Raw genomic sequence first — 17,868 nt, 5'->3', positions numbered from 1 at the left:
AGTAGATCCTACACACCAGGCTGGAGATGGTTTCCCTGTCAAAACTTTTAAACATGCAGAATCTGAATAAAAAAACATTAAACACTGGAAACTTGATTTTAAATCACATTTTAATTAAAACCACATTGGTTTTGTTCAAGAAATGTACAGCATGAAAATATACATTTAATGTCTTCATACAAATATTGAAGGTTATAAAATTTGTAGTGAGGAAACGAACAAAAAATTCACACACGGTTAAACCAAGCTTTGCATCTGTTGGAGGAAAATAGACATGTTGGACATTGCTTTGGTCTATTCACAGTGGTTATGTTTTTATTTATGGGGACAGGCAGACGCCTGTGGGAGCAAAAAGACAATATATAAACCCTATTTGCAGAAGATCTGATAAAACAAAAAAAAACATTTGGGTTTCTGGTTTATTGGAACTAAAATGTTAAAGATCAGTGGAGGCAAGTAGTCCAAATACATTCTTCAGTGCAAGAACTCTCCGTTTCAGGGATGTAATAAACAAATATAATACGTCACAGCAAAAAGAGGAAATGACAACTTTTTCCTGATTAAAAGCCGAGGCTATCACTAATGTGGCTTAGTGCTGTAACATGCTTCTCTTTGCTCTTGCTAGAGAACAATGAGCCCTTCGCATCGCCAAGCAGAAGGTCTGCTTACATTTTATCCCGTGCTTTACTGAAGACTTGACACCTCTACAACTTTTTCACATTTTGTCACGTTTCAACCACAAACTTTCATCTATTTTATTAGGATTTTTGGTGATGGACGAGCACAATGTTGTGCATAAGTGGAAGGCATATGACACATGGTTTTAAACATGTTTTACACTATTATTTACAGACAGCTTTACTCTGATACCCCTAAAAATAATCCAGCGCAACAAATTGCCTTCAGATATCGCCTTAGTTGATGAATGCTGTTCAATCTGAGATTGGTCTACAAGCCAAGTGCCATTCATGGTGGAGCACAAATGCCACACATCACCCAGAATACACAATCTCAATACCTAAAACTAGCTGGGAGACTATAGCAAGACTTTAAAATGGAAGCTCTCCAACCAATCTGGCTATGCTTGGGTTACTTTATAAAAAATTTTTAAAAAAAGGCAAAAGTTTAAGTCACTATGTGCAAAGGTAGTAAATAGACCCCAAAAGGATTTGCAGCTGCAACTAAAGGGAATTTTGAAATCTATGCATCCTTTTCCATCTTTATGTTCGTCATTCACACAAAATCCCAATGAAGTCCAATGATGTCTGTGGTGATGACATGGTAAAATATGGAAGAGTGACACTTTTGCAAAACACTGCATCTGATGATGTATGATGTCCACTATAATTTCTGCTTGACTCTTTATCTTAACTGGTATTCACTCATATTTTCTCATCAGGAAGCATTTTAGCTTAGCTTGCATATTGGCTTTAAAGATCAAAACAAGCCTGAACAGATTAAACTCACGCCGACAGCTGCATATCTCGAGGCCACAACGGTAAATAGGGAGATTAAACAAGAACATGCATTGAAACTGGCTGCCAGGCTCGTATACTGTAAAGCAGAGGTGTTATTTAGAACAGTGTAATTTATGCTGCGAAAAAGCCAAAAGAACTTTTGACTATTACCCAGAGGTAACTGGGTAATCTGTGGTTGAGATTATTTTTAAGTTGGTATGTAAAGGTGGAAAAGGGAAGCCAGTGCGTCTTTAATGGAAGGTGTCAATATCACTTACTGTAGGTTTTGTTTCATAATATAGTTCAGAACCTCAATACTAATTTGTTGCTACAGGGATAGTACAGACTCTTTTAGGGGATTTATGGCTGTCCATGATGTAGTTTAAGTAAAAGCAAAAATGATCTGAACTCTGCCATCATCCAGTTTCTCAAAGACATTAACACCTAAATCTTACCATGACACAATGAATCTGTGGTTGACACATCGACTGTATCAGTGAAACTGTGGACAGAGTGGGAGTATAACGATAAACCCAGCAGGGATACTGCGGTCAGAACCAGGACAGGAGGAGGATGGTGGTGAACGTTGACCAAAGTTACTCACAAACTCCTAAAGGTGTGAAATATCACCAGGACTCGGCCGACTCATCAGTGCAATGGCAGCTTCTATAGTAGGAGCAGAGAGTTAGTGTGGTTAATGACATTTAAGGGTCAACAACTCTCAAGAGCGACAGTAGTCACAGCTGAAGTGTGGAGACACTTGTCTGGTTGTTAGTCACATAAAGAACACAAGATATTGCTACAGGGGAAGGGAGGAAGGGCGTTAAATGTAGTGCAAATAAAATAAAAAAGGACATCCATGAGGATCAGATTTCTGTTGCAGCAATCTCATCAAAATTGATCTCGTTGCCGCTGCCCTCGTCCTCCTCTCTGCTCTCCAGTTCCAGACTGAGCTCCTGCAGGAGCTGCTCCAGCTCTCTGTTCCTGCGATACATCTGCACATAGTTCTCCTGCAGCTGTTTTTGGTAGCGGATCACTTTGTCCTTCTCCTCCTGCCATATCCGCCTCTCCTCCTCAAAACCTCCTGCTTGCTGTTCGACCTTCTTGCGTTCGAAGGCCAAATCCGATTTCAACCCTTCCATCTGCGTCTTCATGCCCTGCAGCGCCTCAGCGCTGCTCTGCCGCTGGGCCTTCGCCTCGTCGCTTTCGTAGGCAAGCAGGTGCTCCTCGGCTTCCTGGAACACCTGACATTGTCTGTTTCCTGGCCCCTGATTGGCCAGGGTGTCCTTGAGGTGAGAAAGCTCTCCTTCCAAGCGCCCCACCTTTTCTCTGAGTAGTTCCGCCTCGCTCTTTCGACGTTGAAGCTCGTTCTCGCACACCTCCAGCTCCATGGTCCGTGTGCGTGTCGTGCCATGGGCCTCCTGAAGCAGCACCTGAGTGTTGGTGAGCTCGCCACGAGTCTCTCTGAGCTGACCTCGCAGAGAGACGATCTCGCCCACGCGCTGAGCCAACTCACTCTGCACCTCCTTCAGCTGCTGCTTCAGCAGGGAGATCTCCCCCGACTTCTGACATACCTGAGAGACGAAAATACAGTAATTTTGTGCAATCTTGTTTAAAGAAAACCTCAGTATCTCAGGAGTTAGAGATATTTTCATTAAACTGTAAGATGAAAACTAACAATTTAGGGTGTTTTCACACCCAATAGTCCAGTAGACTTCAATTGGGGACCAAAATTCCAACATTTGTTACATTTTTAGCCGGTGCAGTTCGCTTTCACACTGCACTGGACAGTCTGACTAATTGAAAAACCTGTTTTGCCTTCCTCCCACCTGTGCTGGTGCTGCACCAAAGGAAGTGACACAAAAACCTCAGAGGAAGACATGGGCGCAACTTAATCATTTACAAATTGTAAACAAACATGGAGTGCCATCAAATTATCAAGGTTATGGGATTTCTTTTTTGTCTGTGGTAAAAGACCACAAGCCATTTCTCCCTTTAGTGCTCAAACATGTCAGTTTTTGTTGTATTTACCCAAAATGCCTAGAGTTACAGTCTGCTTCCCACTTTTGGAGAGGGTTTTTGATCTGCTTGGCAGTTTCAACCGAACAGAGACCGAGGTTTTTAGACAAGCTAGAGTTTTGCAAAGGTCAGCTGCACATTCACACCTCCCCAAACAAACCAGACTCTCTAAGCAAACAAACTAGAGTTTGATCAAACAGGCCTGGTGTGAAATGTGAAGACATTTTCAGCTTTAATACAATCAAAGAAAACAAAAGTGATCCTCATTGGTGCTTTGAATAAAAACAGCTTAGTTGCATTCATTTGATGGAAATGATTAGGGGTGTCAATAATTGTAGAATTAGTTACTTCTATAATATGCAATTACTAATTTTTACCCCGCTGAATTAGCCTGCTATTTTTAACTTAGATGATGCTGCAGCTGCAATAACAAATTTATTTTCAGGTTTTCGATGCACCAATAAATCTGAAGGGTGCGCCCTATAAAAGAGTGACGTGTGCCCGGAAATCCACTCTTCATCTCCATTTCTTCATCATGTTTATTGAGCTCACCATGCGGTTGCATACCGACATGCTTTAATGAGCCTCATCTGCTCACCTCCCACTTGGTCTCCTCCAGCCGAGGCCCCAGCTGGATCTTCTCGTGTTCATAGGAGGTGCAGCGCTCCTCCAGCTGCTCCCTCTCCTTTAAGAGTTGAGCAAAGTCCTCCTGCAGCTTCTTCTTCTCCTGCTGGAGCTGATAAACCTAAATAGCATAAAATACACTTTTGAGTTTATATTTTGGAAAGAAAAATACAATATTAAAGAGTTCGTTAAGGGGGATTTTAGTAGTTTAAACGTACAGCCTCCCACTCTTAAACCTCACCTTTGTCGTCCTATTAGGATGCTAAAGTTTTAATTTTTATAGCTAACATCAATGTTTATAGTCAAAACATTTGTATTTATCTGTTTTGGTTTCTCAAAGTAGCTACTCTGCACTGCAGACATTCAGTCCACATCCAATCCTTCCTGTACTTCTCCAGGGCTTTTTTTTAATACTGTGTTTTTATAGACAGAGGGACTCTAACATTTGGGATGATTTGAAGTTTGGTGATGATAAATTGAGGGTTTCGATGATCTGCAAGGTTTATTGGTTTAACTCTGAAGCACAGGTGTTTGTTCTAACCTGCAGTTGTAGCACCTGTTGAGCACGCTGGGCCTTCTGAGACGCCACCTGCATCCTGGTGGCACAGCTCTGTCTCAGCTCCTCCAGCTCCAACTCGAAGCGCTTCTGCTTCTCCTCATAAACCTAAAGCGTGACAAAGGATTGCACTGAAATCTGTTAACGGGACAAGGCCTCCTAGAAGAAGAGTTTTGATTCGAACAAACCTGACAAATAGCAGCTTCATTATCGTCCAGGTTGTCTTTGAGTTGCTGCAGCTCCAGATCCCTCTCCCTCAGTTTGTCCTCCAGGTCCCTCACCACGCCTTCGTAGCCCTCCACGGGGCCGGGGGAGCGTCCGCCGGACCCGCTGTCGGACTGATGCTGCCCCCGGCCACTTATGGAGCCAGAGCCCGTGCTCTTACTGGAGGATGAGCGGCCGCTGTCTGAGTTGGTGTGTCCATGTGTGCCGACCGATGGGACGCTCCTTATGGGCTCCAGGTGACCTGCAGGGACCTCGGCTGAAGCAAGACTGTAGGTGGCACCGTTGAAAGGTGGCAGGCTAGAGAGGGAGTTGCGGCCCGAGTCGGACAACGAGCAAGACTGGCTGCTGCCGCTGCTGGCGTTGCGTCCGCCGCTGTAGGAGCTGCGTTTCTCAGAGCAGGACGGGGACACCTCCCTGTGGGCGGGGCTGAGCAGGTTCAGGTTGTTTTGGCCTTCAGGGGCACTGGCACCGTGGCGAGGGGAGAGATACTGCATGGCGGAGCGGCTCTTGGGAATGACAGGTTTGAAGGCAGTGGGCCGCAACACTGTTTTCTCCATGTTCTGATAGAATACAAAACAGCAAAAAGTGAAGAAAGTGAAGAATCAAAGAGTGACAATTTAATTAATTTAAATTTAAGTAACAGAGCAAACAATATTAGACATGGTCCAGGTATTTGCACTTTTGAAACAATACCCAGCAACGTTTAAACAATACTGTCCCTGTTTCAGGGATCAAAAAAGTACATGATGAAAAAAATACACGATGGCTATGAAGAACATGAATGCATGTCACTTTAAATGACTTATCCTACTAAGTAGTGCAGCAGTCAGTTGCCACAGAGACATTACACACTGATATTGCAATCACAATTGTAATTCGATATGTTGTGCAGTTCCAATCCAAGTCTTAATGCTGCAAAAAATATTTTAAAAAATCTACCATTTTTCAAGAATAACGCAGTCAAAAATATCTGTTAATGTATATTAGTGGTGTTCATGTGAACCTGCTTATTTAACAGATTATTCAGAGCAGTCTAAATGTTAACAGCACCTGCCTCATGGCAATAGGCTGCATCACCTTTAACACCTAGAGCACCTTGTGCAGAAACAACTACTGGGCTTTTGCTGATAGTTGACTGCTGACCACATGCCAGAGGTGTGGGATTTTTATTTTTTACTGCATGTCTCTTTACAGTGATGGGTGGCTCTCATGGCCAAAACTTGATTTTTCAAATTTTTTCAAATAGCTAAATTAGCCTTTTTTGTAAATGAGGTAAAAATGTTTCAGCCAGCTGACTGGCAGTGTCAGATGGGGAACTCTATACGTTAGAAACTTATCACTCAGAGGTTTAATGTTAGCATCTTGTTAGAGATCTTTAAACTGTAGCTATGCTACGATAGATTTTTTTTAAACCACATCCATTTAAAACCAACCCAGGCTTAAATACAACTAAAATTATATATATTTCTCATTACTACCTGTTACTTCCTGACTGTTGTGTTTCTACCAGTAAACTCTCACCTTTTCCAGTTTTCCTGACACTGGGATGAGCCTCGGAGGAGGTCCCCCCACATTCCCATTCAACCTGAGACCCTCTTTAGTCTCTTCCAGCTCGCTTTCCAGGCTCGGAGGTCTAATAAGGTTGTCGTTCCAGTCCCCCACATAGTCCTCATTTATATAAGTATAGTTCCCGTTCCGACACTCCTTCTCCAGTCCTCTGCCGGATGTTGTGGAGTTCTGTTTCTTCAGAGGTGGGACAGTTTGCAGCAGTGGGTCTCTGGGTAACTCGGAGCCTAAGCAGGAAGCCCCTGGCGTTGGCCGCCGACCTCTGCCCCCCAGCTCTGCAGCAGAGCGATGGTCCTGGTAGGGATTCTGACGTGTGGTGACGAGGCTACTGCCTGAGCCCATTGGATCCAGAGTGGGTGGTGGCAGGTTGATGGGGGGTGAAGGGCCAGACTGGTGTCGTCGGCGAGCTCCTCCACTGTGGATGGTGGCGTGGGGCTCAGCAGATATGGGCAGAGCCTGAACCAGGGCCATGGTGGCAGCTCGGAGGGGTCAGTTGCACTAAGAGAAGAAAGTTGGAGATTGAGACAAAAAAAAAACAGCATAAGACCTATAGACTCTTGTAGCTTCAGCATCAGTATGTTTGTCCTACTTTTCCTGAAGTAATATTCTGAAGTAACTAACTGACCCCGGAAGACATGCTGTGGATTCTGGTACCAAAAGGTTAGCAGTCAATCCTTTAAGTCATGTACATTGTTAGGTGTGTCCATTGATTGGACCCATTTGTCCAGCGTATCCCTCATGATTGGGTTGAGATGTGGGGAATTTGGAAAACCACAGCCATTCCAGAACCATTTCTGTGCTTGTGTAAGGGTGCATTATCTAGTTCAGGGGTCTGCTAATGCTAATGACCTCATTATTTGACCCAGGTGTGTTGCAGGACACCGGTCCTCGAGGTGTGGATTTGAAGATCTAGTTGAAAGAGGTCATCAAGGAGTCGCTTTTGCATGTAAAGTAAATGGTCAGCAAGAATGCTTAGGTAGGTGCTACCTACCAATACAATTCACAAGAATGGTAGGACTCAAGGTGTCCCAGTAGAGCATTGCCTAAACCAACACACATTTAAAATATCAAAATATCAAGACATTTTCCAAATGTCCTGCTTTTATCTAGGAAATAAAATTCATACACTTTCTGTTTCTCAGTCGTCAACACTGTTTTTAGTTTACTGCAAACATTATGCAGTAAAGTAGAGCCTTAAAAAAATCCACACACAGAGAACCAGGACGGGCCATTCAGTAAATTCAGCCAAGCAGCACAAACTTGGCTGCAGCCACAAGGCTTCTGAGTCAACACGGGGAAGGGTTCGCCTGGTCCGAGATGTAAAACTTTGACCCACATGCTGGCAATTTTCGTTATAGCAGCAAACGCGACTGTCTCCAAACATCCAGTCAGTCGTGGTAATAACTGAAAATTCACAGCTGTGGATCGTCCTCCAACGGTGCAGCACAGGAGAGAGGAGACAGGTTAAACCTGCCGGGATACTTTGACGGCCAAAATTCCTGAGCAAATCCATCTACATGCGCTTGCGGGAATAATGTGGGGGAAAAGTCAAACTCGCATGTTTATTCCTTCACCCTCACAAGGCTGAAGGTAAATACTGACATCATAAGGCTGATGACAGCAGATTTTTTTTTTTATGGGTGGCTGCTAAATTTTTGTTTGGAGAACAATGGTCAACGGGATACTTGGTAATGAAGTCATGCTGCGTTTAAAAACAATGATGGAGCCTGTTATGTTTAAAAACATAAACAAAGTGAGTCAGAATATGAGGATATCCGACATGCGGGTGTGTCTTGTTCTAACGTTTCAGAAAGATGACGGAATTACCTTTTTTTGTCATTTTACTTCCTCTGTAACGCTCTCATCCTGAGAAACCCTTTATGAATAAAGACCTGAAGCAATATTACAAACTAGCAAAGATGGTAAACAAGGTAGAAGAAAAGCTGACAGCTGGAATGCTGAACAGACGCATTTCTGGAGCAGAGCAGCAAAACAAGAGGCCAGACCAGGTACTTTTCCAATGTGCCAACTTTACAACACGCCTATAAGGCCACTTGTATGACTTGACTGATTAGCAAACGTTAATCAGCACCCTTTAAGCCTGGCTGATCCCTACTTCAACTCTGAAGTGACTGGGACAAATGTGGTTCTACAGTGTGTTATGATGCATGGAAAAAAACAGGATTAAATTATGTGATTGCATTCTTGGTTTGTTTTTCTGTGTTGATAAAATGATAAAGTATTCTTAATCAATGGAAGTATTATTAGCTGGGACATGTGGAGCTGTTAAGAGTTTCAAACAAATGTGCTTCAGAGATTAACCTGTGAAGACCAGCTAAAGGCATGTGTTCAGTGGAGACAACAGGTTGAAAGAGGGGTTTTCAAAATGTATTGGTGTCTCTTTAACCATTTGACATCTGGCCCTATTTTTCTATGCCTCCATAAGACCTTCAACATATATCCATGTTTGATCTTGTTTTTCCAGCTCAACTTTCCCTACGTCTTATAATTTGTCTTTTACTTTAACATGCTGAGCCCAAAAATACACAATTAAATTTATGGTACTGTAGGCTAGCAGTAGAGAAGGTGCTCCACAAAGCGTTCAAGTTTGGAAGCGTTACTGTACATATTCCTCACTTTTCTTCATGCCCAGTTCCTGTTTAGACACTAGTGCTACATAGTCCCCAAAAAGCTTTAAAATTCGGCTTTCCAATAATATATTTGGGTGAACGTTTACTGTCCTTTACGCGCATACCTGATATAGATCTTAGTGACCCAGATCAGAAAGCTCGAGGAGTTTAACAAATACATCATTTTGCAGTTGTTTATATTGGATCATTCTTTCTGATCAAGAAGAGTCCATTGCTGTTCAGAGAGAAATGAATGAGCTCTAATCCCTGAGGAAACTACGCAGGGCCCCTTATAAGCAAAGCAAAAGGGTCTCGACTGTTTTTAAAGCCTCTGCCATGATCATGCAGTCCTGGTTTCCCTTTTGTTGTCATAGAGACGAGGGCCTCAAACATTAACGGAGGGAAAGTAAAGGGAATGGGGGAGCGGTCAGAGGGCTGACAGGGAGGCCAGGACCCTCCTTAGTATCTTAAAAACTTTAATCATTTTATGGCTCTCGCAGTCGTCCAAATGAGGCTTAATGGAAAATAAATGGGCATTTACAGCTAATGACTAAAAGATGGATGTTTGCTCTCTATTACAGAGAGGGCAAAACTCTAAACTTCAAGCAGAGCTCTAAGTTTACAATATGACAAAAAATATGGTTGTAAAATTAAGTAGGCAATTTATACCCATTGTCTTAAACAGTCAAAACCTATTGAAGCAATTACTGCAAATAGACCACATCTGACAGTAACAACAATAAACACGGTACAGCATGTAGGCGACATTTCAGCTACCCACATAAAGTCTACACTGTCAGCTGATTCTGACTGAGCAAACTGTTTTTGTCTGGGGAAAGCCTTTAAGGGGTTTTAATGCCTTTCAGTCACTCCTCTGACTGGAGGAATGTGTGCTGCTCCAGCTGAGGAGAGCAAACAATTAACCTGAAATGTTTTCTTGTAATTATCACAACTAAAAGAAATGCAAAGAACCTCTACTGAATTTGTTGTAAGATTGATTAAAGTGAGCAGAACAAGGAACAACAACATGAACAGGAAGGAAAGACCATCCTGTTGACATCCAGTGGAACATTAACCATTATTAATGTCCTGCTAAGCCCGCTTCCCTGGTTAGCTAGAACACTTCACAGGATGTCACACAAAATCCACTAGAGAAATAAATTTTAATAACACTGTTCCCTTTTAAAATGGACAGAGAAGGTCCAGATCCACTGGATGATGTGACTGGAAATATTCACAAACAGTTGAATTTGTAAGATCTTAAATGTAGTAGCCTTCTTTTAGCCAGCTGACCAGCAGTGTCACCAGCAACAGGAATTACAGCTCAAAAAAAAAATTCTGGTTACAGATTCACTTTTTCAGGCTTCCAATTAAAAATGACTGAACTGTAACTTCAACTGTCTGTTGAAAAAATATTAGTGCTTCTTCACTTATGTTTAGTTTAACCTGACGCCAGTGACCAGGCTGTGCTTGGGTCTGTGCATCTCTCATTTTTATCTAAAAGCAGATTTGAACTGGATTAGATAATTAGCAATTAGAAGAAAAAAAAAGAAAACATTCACAAGGTATATCTAACTCATCTTATTCCTCGTGTTGAAATGATGCCTCAAAGCACAACATTGAGAAGTTTTTGCTGGGATTTCACTTTGCAAATTCATACATTCACACATAAAAATGTGAAACAGTCTGCAGTCTGCTCTAAAATAACTACAGTGTCTTACTACAGTCTGCCAGCTAGGTAACACCAATCCACATACCGTAGGCCTTTATAAATGTATGCTATTTACTGGCAAGTAGAGTCACTTCCTGTCTGGCTACGCCTGAGACTGGTCATTACAGGCGTTACAAATATAAAAAATGGATTACAGGAGCAGTTTAAATGAGCACAGTGTATACCTCAACTCCAACATCACACAAACCTGCATTGACCCAAACTGAAGGAGCTTAAGCTAAATCCCTCTTTATTTGCGCCACACCATAAACACATATCCTCAGAAGCTAAAAATATACCTCGCACCAGGTAAAATGTTCAATGTGTCCTAATTGAAAATGTCAGCCCTCAACTGGGGCTTCACCTTTTGAGAGCCTCAAGAGGGACATTTTCTGGAAGAGTGAGCATCTTAAGTTTTCTGCAGGGAACGTCTGCATGCCTGGAGATCCCCTCCTCCACTCTCCTACCACTGAAACTTCTGAATCTCACTCTGTACCCCCCTCTCCCACCTCTTTATCCTTCTCCCTCTCTTCAGAAAGTGGAACAGAGGGCAAAAGTGTGACAATGCTATTTTGGTTCCAACGACAACCCAGCTTTCCGCAGCCAGACACCTCACAGACCTGACAAAAACTGCAGCCACAATGAAAAATGTAAATATTCCCAAGTAAGGCTGCTAACGATGCTGATGTGAACGCTAATTAGCTGCTGACAGGATGTCAAAACCATGCTTACTGCCATTTGTTGCATAATAATTATGCAGAAAGTTGCAACAGTTAATATATCTTTTTATATTTCTGTATCCAATAGAGCTATCTTCTTTGTATTTTCAATGTCATTTATTTTTCAGGCATATTCACCACACTTAACATGAATAAATGTGAATTTTTCTTGCATCACCTTAAATACTACATGAATTGCCAGCAAAGTAGCTTTGCATGCAAGCTGAAGTCTCTGACTACTCAGATGGTATTTTTCTTGCACTTCTTCCCTCCAATGCTGATAGCAATGATGGTCATGGGTTTAGTGGTAATGCAGGTGCATGCAGTGTTGGGATGACAGGCTTCTGTGGTCCATTTCTTTTCTCTCCAAAATCCAGGATTTTTTCTCACATGGACCTTAAATATTTTGCAGCAGCTGCACAGGAAATAACTAAACCATTGAAAGATGATCTTAAAAACGATGAATAAAGAAAAACAAGAAAACAGAAGTAAAAATGCTTTAAAAGAGTTCTGACCAGCTGCCTTACGTGATGTCAGATGTGCACGTGACAGTTTGGTTTTTCAGGAAGTTGAGTAAGCTTGTTAACTAAAAAATATAGTTCTTAGTTTTAGTATCAAAACGGTTTCCATATGAATGTGACATATAAAATAGATATTTTTGTTTCTAAGGAGCTGAAACTGAATTTTAAAAAGCTCATTTGTGAAAGTAGCTTGTATTTTACACCAATACAAAATCGAAGCTTTTTTTTCTCCACAACTTTAAAAAGCCATTTTTAGTGCAATAAACCAGAATGATTCCCAACTACACAAGTATAAAAATGAACCAGCCGTACAAACATCCTGTCTCTCTTGCTACAAAAGTAAATAAAGGCAACGTTCCATTTCTCCAACAGTCCAACCCTCAGAGTTTCTTACCCCAGTTTGTTCCTTGCATGGCTGCTTTGGTGTCAGACCAGCTCCTCTGATAACCCAGCCTACACTACAACGTTTCTAAGACATAAGCTCGCTCCCTTGCTATGTTCTGTTTCTAAAACCAACCCTCCCTCAAAAAAAAAAAAAAACAACCTCCAAATCCCTCTCCAAAAAATAAAAGAAACAGCTCATTCTCAAGACAAATGCCACCAATGTGAATAAGAGCTCAGTCCCCTCCCCTTCCTCAGCTTTCATATGTTCCCTCCTCCTCTTCCTCACAACACAGCCCAGCCTCTCTCTGATACAGATACACCTCCTTCTCCCTGCTTCAGTCCTCTGCCATTTCCTCTAACCAAAGAAACATCAGCAAAGCCCTGAGCTCCCTTTGTTGGACAAGAGAATGAAGAGAAAGGAAAGAAATCAATAGCTGTGGAAAAAGCAGCTTTGAGTTAAAACCTATTTAGCTCTTTCCACTACTTTCAGTTCTTTAAAACAACAAAAAAAGCATACAGGCACCAAGTATAAAGCCATCAAGCTGATGCAAGACAATTTCTCTTTCAGAACCAGATTATGAGAGTGTTCAAAATATTTCTTCCTAGGCTTTTTGTGTTGAGAGTGGTGAATGAAATATCTCTTTAAATACCCTTTTGCATCTCAGTGCTTTATTTGACTTTATTCTTACACACCTCACTGGAAATAGCTCATTTTCAGTCTTTTGATTTTATCAATCGTGGCTGAAACTTTATTGTAGTAACAGACTGTTCGGCTGGGAGAACTGCAAGAATACTATCAATTAGAAGCTGATAAAAATGTAAATTTTTCATGAACTTGAAAAACTGACCAAGTTTATTATTTAAACCATTTATTTCCTATTGGCTTTATGAGACATTCAGTAATTATCAATTTAAAATGACTAAGCAGTTCATTAATTATAAATTCATGGGGCTCTGACTGTAAACACTGTCAGATGTACAGCCAGAAATACTTAATTGTAACTTTTGTTATTGTGACATCAATAAAAAAAAAAATCGTTATAAAAGTTGAACTATCCCTATTAAGAATTTCTTTTGAAAACTGCAGCAAATAATGCCCACAAATACAGTGGTATCTCACAAATGTAAACATTTTCAAATTCAGTTGCTAAAATCTGAACAGCTGTATGCCTTAAATATACACCACTCAAAATACTTTTATTTTGTAAACCAGCATCTTCTCCAAATTTAGCAAAGAGATGGTGTAATCTGTGTAACTCTGATCAGCTCCAACAACAAGACTGGGGATAAAGTAGGGTAGAAGAAGTAGGCTAGGTCCTGCTACAGACTTGCACACAAATCTGTCCCTCATTTCTGCTCCCTCTCCCTGCTCCTAGAAATAGGTCACATTGGAGGAACAAAGTTTGTCCTTGAGCCCTGTGCAGGAGATGGAGTTCACGGTCATTCTTGGCGGCGACGTCTCAATGGGAGGTCTGCGTAGAACTGAATGTGCCACAAGCAAAGCCCCCATGGAGCTGCAGCTAAAGCAATATAAACCAGAGTTCAATACAGAACAACAAACATCAATCAGCCAGCCCAAGGCCACCAGTGCTGGCACAAAGAGGCAGGCTAGAAATCACCTCTGTGAATGCTACCATTAACATCACTTCTTTATAGGCCCGAGGGAGGGGCCTATAAAGGCCCCTCCCTAAAAATGTGTGTGTGTGGGGGGGGGGGGGGGGGGGGGGGGGGGGGGGGGGGGGGGGGTTAACGTGACTCAGCCTCCTTTGAGGGAGTGGATTTACATACCAGGGCAGAAAAGGAAAATAAATATTGCATGGAAATCTGCAGAAAATCCACGTTAACGTTGCAATAACAAAACGAAAAAAACACCGTAGGTTTACACTACAGTAATGTTTTTCTCTTAAGGTCACATAAAATTTCCAGTATTCAGGAAAAACTAAAATTTTGAGGATTTAGAAGAATGATAATACTATGGAAGAGCATTAGGGCTACTGAAAAAAGTAAAGAAAAAATTATTCTGAATTTAATCTCAGAATTCTGACTTTGAAAAGCAAATGGGCACCTCAGTGGAATCCTTTTGCTCTTTCATTAATGAAATGACAGTTTTGGGAACTCCTCGACTATGGAGAAACTGGCTTAAATCCAACATCTTCCTCCAGAAAGTTTGTTGTCCTCCTCCACAACTTGCATCCTGGTCATTGAAGGTTCCTCTCAGGTATCCATCTGACATAAAGTCAGAGTTCTGAGATTAAAGCCAGAATTCTTCTCTCCCCCCCCCAGATGCCCTAATTCTCTTCTGTACAATATAAAGCAAACCAAAAAAAATAAAATATTTGAATCCACTTTCATACTGTACATATTAGTCAAAGTTTCACCACCATCTATCTAAACAAAAATCTCTGGTCTTGTTAAGAAGTATAAGACCTGTCTATGAGGCAAATGTCACCAAATTTTACTGTGTGTGGTGTTCTTTAAGAAATACTCAAGTTTGTTTCGTGACAACTGTTCATTTTGGAAATGCGGCCTAAATGTCTAAGCTTGGTTTCATCAAGACATCACACATTCTAAAACAAAGTTTGAGGGGATCTTAACAGGCGATTTATATTTTGTTTTCACAAATAAAAAAAGGATTCCATCCTGAAACCCTACTCTACACACGGTGAATACAGAAGATCGCATATTTCACCTGTAGAAAAAATGAAACCTTGTAAGAAATCCCTGAGGCACCTTAATGTATACCTGCATCTTGCTGGCCTTCTTCTCCAGCTTCAATCTATAACTTTTCATGTAATCTGTTACGGTATATATTGTAATGGATTTATTTTGAATCTTTTCCTGATACATTTGCACAATGATATACTTTTTATCTACTTTAACCTATTTTTAACCTGGATTATGTACAGATGTGGAAGAGCAAATGTCAGCAATTCATGTTAGATGTGAACTGAAGACTAAATGAGGTAACCAAATTAAAACTGATTCAACAGCGATTGTTTTTAGGGGTTTTCACTCCAATCCCGTCAAATTGCAACGTCTTTTCTGTATTTTTCTTTTCATAATGCATTACTTAATTTTTCTGATTTATACAGATTGTGCATGGTGTCAGGGATTTGCATACTTTTGAGTCAGGCACAATCCAAATGGATGCTGAGAGGGGCTAAATCTCTAAGAACTCAGGCCACAATTATGCTTCATCTCCATCTCTTGTGGATGCAATGCAGGTGATCATCCATCACAGGAGCAGATGTCATCTCTCTGCGGCCCATCAGCCTGCTTCCATCCATATTTTCATAACAAGGGCTCCAACGTGGGACTAGAAACTGGCAGAAAGCTAGGCCATCCATCAGTGTCTGCCCTGTCTCGGCATGGGGACATCATTCCCATTGGATGCTGCAGCTAAAACTGGCGGCGACCGGCTATCTCTCTTGGACCGCTTGTTTCCATAATAACCCACCAAGGCCCAAAGCGTTACATGGACACCTCAAGATTAAAACAAATGAAAAATCTGAGCCAGTGTCATGGAGTGGTTCATCAGTCTCAGACCCAAATAAAGAGATTGAAATAAGCTCCCATAGTAAGTCCAGTCATAAATCCACACTGTAGCTGTTCCGAGTTGGCAGGCACTCGACTTAACCACAGTTCTGATTTACTGTATAATGTGCCAAAGAGATTAGATTTGCGCCTGGAGCTCTGGACTTACAGCAATACCCCATGCTTGATTAAGATCCGTTCTGCTGCACACTCACGCAGCAGAAATCTGTTAACGGTCACAAAGGATGAGCACTGCATGCCAAAACTATGCTAGTAAAATGTCCTGAAGTGCTGTTTTGGAATCAGCTGTTCAGAGCGAAGTCAGATTTTAACTAGAAGTCAGCGCTTACCTTTTAAAAATGACCTGTCTTCAGCTTCTGATGGCCTTAGACGGACACGTACACATCTGGTGAGCGTCGTGGTAACTCACACTGGTGAGAAACTTCATTTTTTTATTCCCCCACTTTGCCTTGATGTTCTCTCAGACTGAGGGGAGACGAAAAAGAATAAGCATATTATTCAACAGAAGCAAAGCAGTGAGGTAAACAGCGCGGTGGAGTGCTGGAAAACCTGAAATGTGACAACTGTGTTTATAGAAGTCAGCAAGAAAGAGGAAAATCTGAGTCAGAGTTGTAAAAAAAAAAAAATAAGACGCTTCATATGCAGGAAGGTTAAGACTGAGGGGGAAATTCCATGTCCGCACGAGTGAAGACCAACACTAACACTGTAAAACCCTGTTCGCAAAACAAATGCCTGTTGTGTAAAGTCTAAATGTTAACAGCTGGAGGCAGCTTTTCAGTGTTTCTACACCGCTTTGTCACACTTTTGAATACATTTTTTTAAAGTTTCATTTCATTAAAAGAGATGAGGCCAATCTGTTCCAATATCCATATGGCTTCTATTAAAAAGAGCCATGCCAAGATAGCACTGGTATAGATGATTACAAAAAACACACACACTACAGGCTCCCCACCCACATTCAACATGTACAGATCTGTGTTGTGTTTCCCATATCAGAGTGGACCTTATGATGGCTGGAGAAGTTAATTAGCCTCCCAAAGCTACTTAGCTACCAATATGAAGATGTTTTAACTTTCAGGGGTTTGGCCTGATTTTGGGGTATTTTTCAGTCCTTCTAATTTTGTCTTTATAGAGTACACAAAAAACTTGATTGAAAAAAATTGAAACCCTTTCTCAGTTCAGGGGCATCTTGGTTCATATGCCAATTTGAGTTAATTTGCCCCTTTGCCTATTCCTATACTCGATTTAATACCTCATTATAAAGTCATATTTTGAAAAAAAAAACTGTTTATTCTTTTTAACATATTTTTATTATTGTTTTGAATTTTTAAAAAATATGTTCTTTAACTTTTTTTTGCAATGTTGTCATAAGTGCCGTTATAAGAATTGCTTTCTTGACATACCTTGATATACTTCTGAGGCCATACGGTGCATCCAACTCATGAGAAAATTTGTTTTTGTTTGGGTTTTTTTTGTAAATGTGAGTAAGAAATTAAAATAAGTCTGACCAATACGTTGGCATATTTTGCCCCAACTCCAGGTTGATTAATCAAATTTTACAATTGAGATATCAGTAAAACTCAGCAGATAAAAGCAGACAGCATAGTATAGTTTGCTATAAACCAAAAATAAAACCTTACATTGCTGTAATACCACTCAAAAAGCATAAATGTGTTTTAATCCCTATTCCGTTGTTTTGGATTAAAAAAGGAAACTGCTGTCAGAGGTGTGAAACAGAATGAGGAAGGTAGCATCTGGTCAGTGTGTATTCTGTTTATCAGCAGGATCAGGGGATGTTTGCTAAAACTAACATTACCAACTGCCAACAGGGTTAGTGTAACTTAAGACCATCAGCTCCTCCATCTGTGGCTGACGCACTACAAATGTACGTTAAGAGGCAG

The 17,868-nt window shown here is 41.1% G+C and overlaps 1 protein-coding gene across 2 annotated transcripts in view; it reads right to left on the bottom strand.

The window, feature by feature from the left end:
• Positions 1-92: 92 nt before the first annotated feature.
• The window catches only part of LOC116727231 (leucine zipper putative tumor suppressor 2 homolog), a 28,418-nt gene continuing 10,642 nt past the window's right edge, over positions 93-17,868 (bottom strand). Inside the window, exons 2-7 of one of the 2 annotated variants that reach the window (XM_032574539.1) lie at positions 16,297-16,432; positions 6,403-6,945; positions 4,845-5,441; positions 4,642-4,764; positions 4,075-4,221; positions 93-3,031 (exon numbers count right to left, since the gene is read on the bottom strand). In XM_032574539.1, coding sequence (XP_032430430.1) covers positions 2,324-3,031; positions 4,075-4,221; positions 4,642-4,764; positions 4,845-5,441; positions 6,403-6,918 — 2,091 coding nt within the window. In that variant the 5' untranslated portion in view covers positions 6,919-6,945; positions 16,297-16,432 and the 3' untranslated portion in view covers positions 93-2,323. Of the gene's footprint in view, positions 3,032-4,074; positions 4,222-4,641; positions 4,765-4,844; positions 5,442-6,402; positions 6,946-12,422; positions 12,550-16,296; positions 16,433-17,868 lie in introns of those variants that run through there. The other variant, XM_032574540.1, reaches the window with a different exon arrangement.

This window comes from Xiphophorus hellerii, chromosome 10, assembly GCF_003331165.1.
Source record: "Xiphophorus hellerii strain 12219 chromosome 10, Xiphophorus_hellerii-4.1, whole genome shotgun sequence".
Lineage (NCBI taxonomy): Eukaryota > Metazoa > Chordata > Actinopteri > Cyprinodontiformes > Poeciliidae > Xiphophorus > Xiphophorus hellerii.
Note: the sequence above shows the minus strand (reverse complement) of the source record. Positions and strands in the feature narration are given on the sequence as shown.